The sequence below is a fragment of the Podarcis liolepis genome (genome assembly GCF_965112155.1).
Source record: "Podarcis liolepis genome assembly, chromosome: 9".
Classification (NCBI taxonomy): domain Eukaryota; kingdom Metazoa; phylum Chordata; class Lepidosauria; order Squamata; family Lacertidae; genus Podarcis; species Podarcis liolepis.
Genome location: NC_139564.1, coordinates 22,851,184 through 22,861,086, shown reverse-complemented (window position 1 = coordinate 22,861,086; position 9,903 = coordinate 22,851,184). Strand labels below are relative to the sequence as shown.

At 49.7% G+C, this 9,903-nt stretch overlaps 1 protein-coding gene across 1 annotated transcript; it reads left to right on the top strand.

The window, feature by feature from the left end:
• Positions 1 to 6,092: 6,092 nt before the first annotated feature.
• CXXC4 (CXXC finger protein 4) lies at positions 6,093 to 9,415 on the top strand. The gene has a single exon (XM_083459359.1). It carries the CDS (start codon positions 6,118 to 6,120, stop codon positions 7,423 to 7,425), a length of 1,308 nt encoding a protein of 435 aa, XP_083315485.1. The 5' UTR covers positions 6,093 to 6,117; the 3' UTR covers positions 7,426 to 9,415.
• The last annotated feature ends 488 nt before the right edge of the window (positions 9,416 to 9,903 follow it).

Below are 9,903 nucleotides of genomic sequence, written 5' to 3'. Positions count from 1 at the left end.
TTAAGATTGAAAAATGAGAAACCTAGAGAAACTTAAGAGAACTGAAATAAATGGTCATCACTAGCTGCAGCTGCATTGCTGGGTCAAGTCCATGAAGAAGGAGGGCACAGGGTGAGGGGACTGGGAATAAATCTCTTCCTTACTCTCAGGCAGCCATACTTTAGAATGGTCAATGCTCAACTGGGCTACCAGAAGCCAAATAGAATAGTTTTGGTGGCCAGGTGGAACAGCCAGTTGGTCGCCACTTGATCATCTCAGGATTTCTGGATTAAACACTAGAAGTTATGAGAACAGGCTATACAAGTAGCTGATATATTACATTGCATTTGCAGCAGTGAAGCCTTGCTAAGAGCACGGTATTTGCTGGGAAGAGACAGTGAGATAAAGGTGGACTATAAGAGAGAAAGAGAAGCAGTGGATATAGCACAGTACATTTTATGTGATATTGTGAGGATGGTTTTAGGAAGAAGGAGAAAGAGTGCTGCCAGGTTCAGGAAACTGGAGGAGGAAGGGTGTAGTGTAGGAGGCAGGGGGAAAATAGGGAGAATCCTACTGGAATTCCAGGTGAATGTGAGATCTGGGATAAAAGGAAGGAATATCAGTTCTAGGAAGGAAGGAGAAAAGGTGGGGTTGAGAATTAGGAGGGGGATAATGGAATCCTAGGGAGGAGAGAGAGAGTAAGAATGAGGTTGGGGTTAGGATCTTGTGAAAAATGAGTTGTCAGGAGAAGGAGAAAGAAGTAGGGTGCGGGTTATGATATTTGAAGTATTAACAGTAGGAGGGAGCAGGGGAAAATGAGTTTGTGAGTTGGGACCTTGGAGGGAAGTGAGATCTGAAGGAGGAAAGAATGGGGTTGCAGTGGGTGAGAGAAGTGGCAAGGGGCAAAGTGGAGGAATTATTCCACAATTTCTTGATTACATTGGGGGGCACCTTGGGTTCATAGGTTTCTACAGGCTTCTAGTAATTTTATTAGGTATCAGTGGGTATCCATTAAGCTTTTCAATGAAATATAATGAATTTGATTCATCAGTCCAAAGTTGCCTATATTTTTAATTACCTCCTCCCCTATCAAATATCATGGAAATGATATTGGGTAGCATTGGGCATGCATGAGCTTAAATTTATTTAACAGTACATGCATGTCCTCCTTTTTCTGTAAGGTAAAACTAGTGCAAGATATTCATCTTTACGTATTACAGCCATCCTGTCCTCCCTCCTTTCTCTTAAACAAAATAGATACCACATAAGCACCAGTAAAGTGCTACAATGAAGCATTTAAGACCTTTACACGGAAACAACACGCTCATTCGACACCACGAAGGTGGCTACATGTTAGCCTATTCATTGGTGCAAAGTGTCACCTCTAGTCTTGTCTCCAAAAGAAAACGCCCAAGAGAAACTTTGTGGCTGCACACACTTTGGAATGCTTTAGTTTGAGAGCAACCCTCTCATTACGCGGGACGATTTCACCTCCGAAGGGGAAGCTCAGCAGCTGCTAGAAACCCTTCGAAGGAGACTATTATTATTATTAATCATCGTCATCATCGACGGCGATGATTATTGCTGCTCCTGGCACCGAGGCAGCGCCGGGCATACAGGATTATTTCCGTGAGATTAAGTCTGGAGTCTGAGGGAGGCTCTTTTTTGCGTTTGGCGGAAGGCGCTGGGAGGAATAAAGCCGCCTGGGTCTTTAACTTCTAGGATTCAGGGTTGTTAAGAGCTCTTTCCGCGCGAGTGGGAGACCTCCCAGTGCAGCGCCTCCCCTCTCTCGCCTCCTCTCGAGAAGCCTCTCCAGAGCCAACGGCTTCTCCTCGCCGGCGGCCGCCTGCAAATGGTTAAGAGGGCGCCTGGGCGAAGGGTTGGGCCTGGGGGAGCGAGGCGAGGGGTGCTGGTGTGGAGAGCACCCTTCTCCAACGAGCAAGGACCTTCCCACTTCAGGCTGCGGCTGGGGGAGGAACTCTCTCGCCTTCGCTTTCCCTGCCGTCGACTGGAGCACACCCTCCAACGCCACCCCTCTCTCTCGCACACACACCAGCCACCCCCCGCGCGCTCTCCCTTCTCCCTCCCTCTCTCCATCTCCTCCCCTCCCCGCTCCTCCCTCTCTCTCCCCCGGTCTCCCTTGCGCTCTCGGCACGCACGCACGCACAGAGGCAAGTTAATGGGGAATAAAGAGGCTGGAGTCCGCGGCAAGTGCCTGCTCCTTACAAATGAGCCTCCAGGCAGCTTTTCCCACCCACCTACCCACCGCCCCCTTGCTCCTCCACAGCCGCCGCCGCCGCCCGCCCCTCCGTCGAGGAAGGAGGGGCGGCCAAACGTGGCCTCTCGCTGCGTTGAGCGCGCAGGAGGAGGAGGAGGAGGCGTGGGGGAGGGGATTGGAGAGGGAAAGCGGAGCAGTGGCCCGTGCGCGCCTCTTGTTCCCGGTGTAATTTGCAGCCAATCATCAGTAGGTGTCCACATCCCTGCATCCTCCTCACCTCCCTGGCGCGCCTCTCCCTCTCCCTCCCCCCCCCACGTCTCTCTTCTCTTCTCTCCCCTCCCCCAGCAACCACACACACGCAGGCACACACACAAACAGAGAGGGGGAGAGCGAGGGGGAGAGAAAGAGAGAGAGAGAGACTCCCCCGGCTGCGTCCCTCCCTCCCTCGCACACAGCGACTGGAGAGACGGACGGAGCGCAACGCGCAGGAAGAGGAGACCACCGAGCAGCACAGCCAAGCGCTCTCACACATTCACGCGCGCACGCACACACACACACACAGAGCACACACACAAGCGCGCGCACACACACATTCAGTGCCTGCTCTTTCCTCTCTCTCCCCCTCCCTTCCCCCCTCCTCCTTTCTCTGCAACAAGGAGAGAGAGAGAGAGAGAGAGGAGAAGAAAAAAAAAGAAAGCCACTTACAGGTATTTGCTTAGTGGATCGGCGTCTTTATTCCTTTCCCACCGACCCCCCTCCCTCATCACCGCCCTTTTACAGTTTGTTTACAAGTATCAAAGTTGTAATTGAGGAGCTGCCAAAGACACATCGGGATATTCTTCCCTTTTTTTCTTTTTTCTTCTTTTTTCCACCCCCTTCTTCTTTGTGTTAGGGAGTGATGTGCAACTAATTAAAGACAGACAGGCGGGTTAAGCGTCTGCAAAATCCAAGTGTCCCCCCCAAAAATACAGAGACTGGTAAGTGATTGTTTTTGGATCTCTCTCCTTCCTCCCCCCCCTTTTCTTTCTTTTTTCTCCCTTCCCCCTTCCTGTTATCTCTCCTCTCCTCCCCCCCCCCTTTCTTGTGGTCCGCTGGGGTTGTTAAAGTAGATGAATGCTAGGCTTGGGCAATAAAAGGCGCTGCTGTATTAATTTATTAATTAATCTGCACCAGCCCCTCCTCCTGAATGTTAAATATGACCTTTGATCTCTCTGTCTCTAGCAGGAGCAGATATGCAATATTGAACATGTACAGTCACATTGGCTTAAGCAGCGAGTAGATCGCAGTCTCTTTAGCTGCTTTTAATTATCCGGGGTTTTTTTTTTATTAAAAAATAAATAAATAAATCGCACGATAGTTTTAATTTTAAAAAGAAAAATCAATAGCTGCGTCTTAGACACCTCTTTCGCGCTCCAGAGATGCATCGATTAAACAATAATGACCTGGTTGGTGGGCACCATAATTTTCTCGTTTCTGGTAGCAGTAAACCTTGAAAGGGGATTTGGTGGTGGCGGTAAGAGAGAAGAGGCTGAAATTGTAGCAGGGGTTTCCTGGAGGGGGGGGAAACATTTAAAATGCAACGAAAATGGGGCATAGACGTGTGTTCTGTTGAGAGCCTATGTGATATTATTATTACTCAAACATTATCACTATCTTTTCCAATGTGAGTGCATTGCCTATGCAGAACCAGGAAAACTACTTGTATTAAGTAGTTGCTGTTAATGGAAATGAAGTTATACTTTCTTTTCCTTTTTAAAAAGTAGCCTTATTTCATACACTGAATTTTTCTGTGATCAGGTTGTTTTTGTGCGTGTTTTCAGAATAGGGAGGGAGAAGACCTCCTTGTTGCAACCAAATCCTTACAAGGAGCAGTGGTTTCAGTCTTCCCCCCTGATGTAAAAATGCAGTGGTGGCTCTAGTGTGATTAGGGTCTTTCCCTGATTAAAAGATGCGTGTTGGTCCCTATCTGCCAGACAAGGCTGATGTGACTTTTCTTTCTTCCTAGATTTGCGCTCATAATCTGGATTAGTTTACCTAAAACCCTGCTTTTCAGTCTATCCCAGCAGTTAAATGACGAAGTCCCCCCCCCCCCCCAAGCTAGTAGGATGGGCTAGAAATGGTTCATTAGTCTAATTATGACTGTAATTAGTATAATTGATAACTATTTTTCAACTGTAGGAATCAGGCATAAAACTGTACTGGGGTCCTTTCTTAGTGTCTCTGGGGGACCTAATATTCTGTTTACAAGTGAAAAAAACAGGGGAATGTTGCAAGTAAAAACATTGTTTGGTGGGAGGTGGAACCACATTCTGGATGACAAAGATATATATTGTGTCCAGTTTGGTTTTTGGTTTGTTTCACTTCCTAAAGGTTGGAAGAGTGCACTTCTCCCCGTGTTACAAACTAATACGCCCTCTCTGATATTGGATGGCCTATGTGAAATAAAAACAAAACCCCACAACCCATATGCGAGTAGCTAATCTTTTTTTTTAATAAGACTGATAAAGTGTATTTGGGAGGTGGTGCGTGCCTCCTTGATATCTAGATTTTTTTTACATAGCGTCCCTGGCTTGAAGGTTGTGTAGCATGTTAAGTGACTGCGTGGAAATCCAGTCCCCTTGCAACTGCAGGATCTCATACCCAAACCTGTGAAATTGCCTTGCATGTGTGTGTATAAATATATATCCCCCACCTCAACTCAGTCCCTTTATTATTTACTTAATTTGGGGGGCTGGGCTCCCCCTCTACCAAAGAGACCTGATCTAGGGACCCGAAACACAGCCAGCTGTGATTCAAACTGATGACACCCCCCTCCCCCAGATTCAGAAAACAGTTCCTGCTAATCCTCTAAAGAACCAACTAGGTTAAAACAAAACAAAATCTCGATATTCCGACGGAGGAAGGTCGACTCTTGGCGGCATTGTGCTTCCTCCTACTTTTTAACGCCTGAACAGACTTTCTTCTTCTCCTCCTCGCGCTCCCTTTGCTCATCCCCCCCCCGCCCCCCGCCTGGTTTTCTCCTCCCGAGCCCGCTGCTCTCCAGCCCCGTCTTGCCCTGGCAACCCGGCTCGTTCACACATTTCCTAAAGCTCCGATGCCCTCTGGTGAGAGGATTGGGAGCCCTTTCCCACCCCTCATTTGCATGTGTTTAGCACTCCGGTTGCCCCTTCTCCCCTGGCATTTGTCAGCCCGCCCTCCCCTCCCTCCCTCTCCCCAGCTATTAAAGCATTTACCGCGGGGTGGGATTGGAGGGGGCGGCGGCGGCGGAGGAGGGGGGTGGAGGAGGAGGAGGTGAAGAGAAGGTGGCCGGAGAGCGGAGGAGGCACCGTCGGCTGCTGGGCTGGGATCATGTCTTTATTGATTGTTATGCAAACGAGCTGGGGTGACTGACGGGCCCCGTCTCTCCCCGCAGCGTGTGTTGTGTGGTGTCTTTTGAACACAACAAAACAAAAAACCCTCGCACGCACAGACAGTCCTCTCTCTCGCGCGCGGATCCTCTTTCCCTCCTTCTGCGTAGACTTTCCCCCCGAAATGACTTTCTTTCTTTCAGTTGCGACGGTTCCCGGGGAGGACGACGACGACGACGACGATGCAAAGGAAGAGGCTGCCTGAGAAGACTTCGCCGTGTGCCGAGATGCCCCCCCAAGAGGATTAGAGGGCAGCGCTTTCCCCCCTTCCCTCCCCCTGACCCCCCGGGCTACCCAGCACCCGGCCCGGCCCCCCCGACGGCTCCCGTGGCCCTCCTCCCCGCCCTGCCCTTCCCTCCCCTGGCCCTCCCCGGACCCCCCTTCCTCTCCTCGCCCCCTCCCCCCCCCTCCTCCTCCTCCTCGTCCTCCTCCTTCCCGCCCACCCTGTTGCCCCAGGCCCACCCGCACCCCCACCCTCACCCTCACCCCCACCACCCCCACCCCCTGGGCACCATGAACACCAACGTGTGCGTGGAGACGGGGCCCACCGCCGAGGCGCCGGGCCTGCCCAAGGAGAACCACCTGCCCGACGGCGCCCTCAACAGCCTTGTGGATTACAACTCGGAGATGGAGAGGTACCGCTCCTTCGCCACCTTCTACAAGACCAACGGCGGCGCCTTCCCGCAGGCGGCCAAGATCGCGCGCATCACCACCCCCATCTTCCCCAGCGCCGCCGCCGCCGCCGCTGCGCGCATCGGCATGTCGCCCTGGAACTGCGACACGGCCACGGCCGCCGCCGCCACCGCCATGCTGTGGGGCAGCGGCGCGGGCGGCGGCGGCGCGGGCGTCGGAGGCCCCGCCAACCCGGCGGCGGCCGTGGCCGGCGGCGTGGCGGCCCGCAAAGCCGCCGCCGCCGCTGCCGCCTCCTCCGCGGCCGCAGCCGCCGCCGCTGCAGCCGCCGTGGTGTCGTCGTCGGTGTCGTCGGTGTCGTCGTCGTCGCTGCACGCCGCCGGCCGGAGCGGCGGCGGGGGCGGCGGCGGGGCCGGAGCCAGCGGCCTGCACCACCGCGGCGACTCCCAGCAGCGCCTAGGCAAGCCGGGCTGCGCGCCGGCCGAGCAGGCCTCGTTGCAAATGGCCAACAACAACTTCCTCTCCACCTTGGCGCCCGAGCACTGCAGACCTTTGGCGGGCGAATGCATGAACAAGCTCAAATGCGGCGCCGCCGAAGCGGAGATAATGAATCTCCCCGAGCGCGTGGGGACTTTTTCCGCTATCCCGGCTTTAGGGGGCATCTCATTACCTCCCGGGGTCATCGTCATGACAGCCCTGCACTCCCCCGCCGCAGCCTCCGCAGCCGTCACAGACAGCGCGTTTCAAATTGCCAATCTGGCAGACTGCCCGCAGAGCCATTCCTCCTCCTCGTCGTCCTCCTCCTCCCTGGGAGCCGCCGGAGGAGGAGGAGGCGGAGGGGGAGGCGGAGGAGGAGGAGGCGGGGGAGGAGGTGGAGGCGGAGGAGGGGCAGGCAACCCTGCCAAGAAGAAGAGGAAAAGGTGCGGGGTGTGCGTGCCCTGCAAGAGGCTCATCAACTGTGGCGTGTGCAGCAGTTGCAGGAACCGCAAAACGGGACACCAGATCTGCAAATTTAGGAAATGTGAAGAGCTAAAGAAAAAACCTGGCACTTCGCTAGAGGTCAGAGGCGATGATTTCTTTCTTCCCAGCCTGCCGCCGTCCCTCGTGAACCCCCTTCCCCCGCCGCTCCAGTGCTTCTTGTCTAGTTTCAAGATGCAGCACCCCTTCTCTGAAGCATCCTTCAGGTTGTGAGGAGGTGGGGAGAGAGAGAGAGACCCCCCCCTGCCTTCTCTCCCTCGGCCCTGCTTGGGCCTCTCCACACACACAACACAGGCGCAAGCCAGCCCCCCAGGTCCCCAGCCACTGGTTTTTGGATCGCCCAGGAACCCAGCTTGTCAAAAATAGGGTGGCAGGTCCCCTGGAATAAATCTATGGCAGGGGACTTTGAGGGATTTTGTCCCGCTTTTCGTTTATTTTTCTTTTCTTTTGGTCCTGTGGAAAAGGGAAAATAAAATAAAACAAGGGTGGTGGCGGGTGGAACCAGGAAACCCCCTAACTTTTGTTATGTGGAAATGAAAAGAGAAAAGTCTGACATAATCATTTAACATCAGAGAAAAGGATTTTTTTATATATTAAAAAATCATTATATGAAGATTAAAAAAAAGAGAAACACTTCTACACAAGTTGAGCTTATTACACTATAAATTGATCTGAACAAATCCTGTATATTTTTTCTGTTGCTATAAAGAGTTCTGTCTAGTGACATGTAAACTATTTTTTACTTATGTGAAACCAATGGTGAAGGGTGAATCTTTTGAAAACCTGAAATATTTTTTAATGCACATGAAGCATTTATTTTTAAGTTTTAAATTGTGGCCATTTGGAGGGACCCTCCCCTATTGTGTGTGTGTGTGTGTGTGCTGTGTGGGTTTTGTTTCATTTGGAGGTTAGGGCAAAAAAACTTTTTTTTTTTAAGTTGACCCCCAATTTTACCATTGTCATCAGTTCGGAACAAATTAATAGCTAGCTGATTTTTTAGGATGACTCTTTAGGGGTGACTTGGTGGTAATCAGATGCAAGGAACCTTTGGTGGTAAAGGTAAAGCAGCTGGTGAATTGGGCTAAGAATAACATACTTTTTTGCAATGCATCCTTACCAAAAAAATTAACCCTTTTGTGGTATGTTTTACAATTTGATAAAAGTACATCTATGACTGAAGTTATTATGTGTGATTGAAATGTATATACATTTATTTTTAAAAAGAATATTGTCCTCAGAATTGACAATGTATCACAAAGCTGTAAAAGACAAGTTTCCCAGTTTGGTAGACAACACAAAAACAACAGCCAAGAGGGGATGTTGTGGAAATTGCAGTTCATGTATTTAGTCTAGCAGAAAGGGGTGTGGGAAAGAAAAAAAATGTGTAAAATGACTAATGGTATTATTTTTAGATGGAGGAAAACAAGTGGAAAGACTTGTAATCATATTTAAACCCCTGTCATTATTAAAATTATAGTGTTGCTGGTTAGATGAACATATCGGAAGAGACTGTGTGTGGCTGGGGAGAGCTGAAATGGTACCAAAAGTTCTTTATAGGCTGAGAGATGTAAAGCAGGGATGAGAAACCTGTGGCCTGAGCAGGGTCAATGGCCAGGTAAGATGGGAGACCTGTAGCTCAACACCACCTTGCAAGGCCACAGGTTCCCCAGTCTTGATGTGAAGTCACCCAAATTAGGAACTTGGTGAGACTCGCAACTGTGACCAACAGGAGTTCTATAAATGGATACATTTCACTGGCATTAAATGTTACCACTAAGTTAAAAGTTCTTGTTTAAAAAAACAACCAACTAACACATGATGACTTTTTTTTTCTTTGCCCTTTGCAAGATTGAACTATCCTTTTGGAAAGTTTAATAACTCAGGCTGCAATCCCATGCACACTTTCCTGAGAGTAAGCCCCATTGAACGCAGTGGACCTTACCTCCACATAAACATGCATAGATTGCATTTGTCATTCCTTCTTCATTTCCCATTGCTGCTTATTGTGCATATATGATAAATGGATGTCACATCAATGCAACACACTCTGTGGATTACGCTTCAGATGGTAGAAATCAGTTGTATATAGATTTGCCTGTTATTTTTGGTTGCAAATGCACTCCTGTTTATTTCATAGAACATTTCAAAGAATGTATATTGTGATTTTTACAATAAACGGTAAATGCTGGATTTGAACACTAAACCATAACCAAAAATAATTTATTTTTCTCTTCCTGGTGGCAGTAAATGTAATATTTGCAATTCTGTGATACTTCTCCGTAGACAATGTGCCCCTCCCCCCATTCAGTTAGTTTAGTTATGTCTTTGGTAAGGCTGCAGTCCTAAGCACATTTACTCAGGAGTACGCAACATTGAAAACCATGGGACTTACTTTAGAGTAAACCTAGGGAAGAGAGGGCTGAAGGTCCCATTCAGATTAGTTGGAAAACTTTGGTAATGATTGAAGTCCCATTGCATTAAACTGATAGGGAATCTAATCGTATGCATGTTAACTTTGAAGCATATCCCACTATGTTCAGTGGGGCTTATTCCTAAGTAAGTGTGCATAGGCTTTGTGGTCCTAGCAATGAACTAAATGGTTGTCTTGGCAAATGCATGTTTCCAAACCCATATTTTCTAAAATAATGGGAATGTTGGAGGTAAGGAAAGAGGTGCTTAACCCTTCCTAAA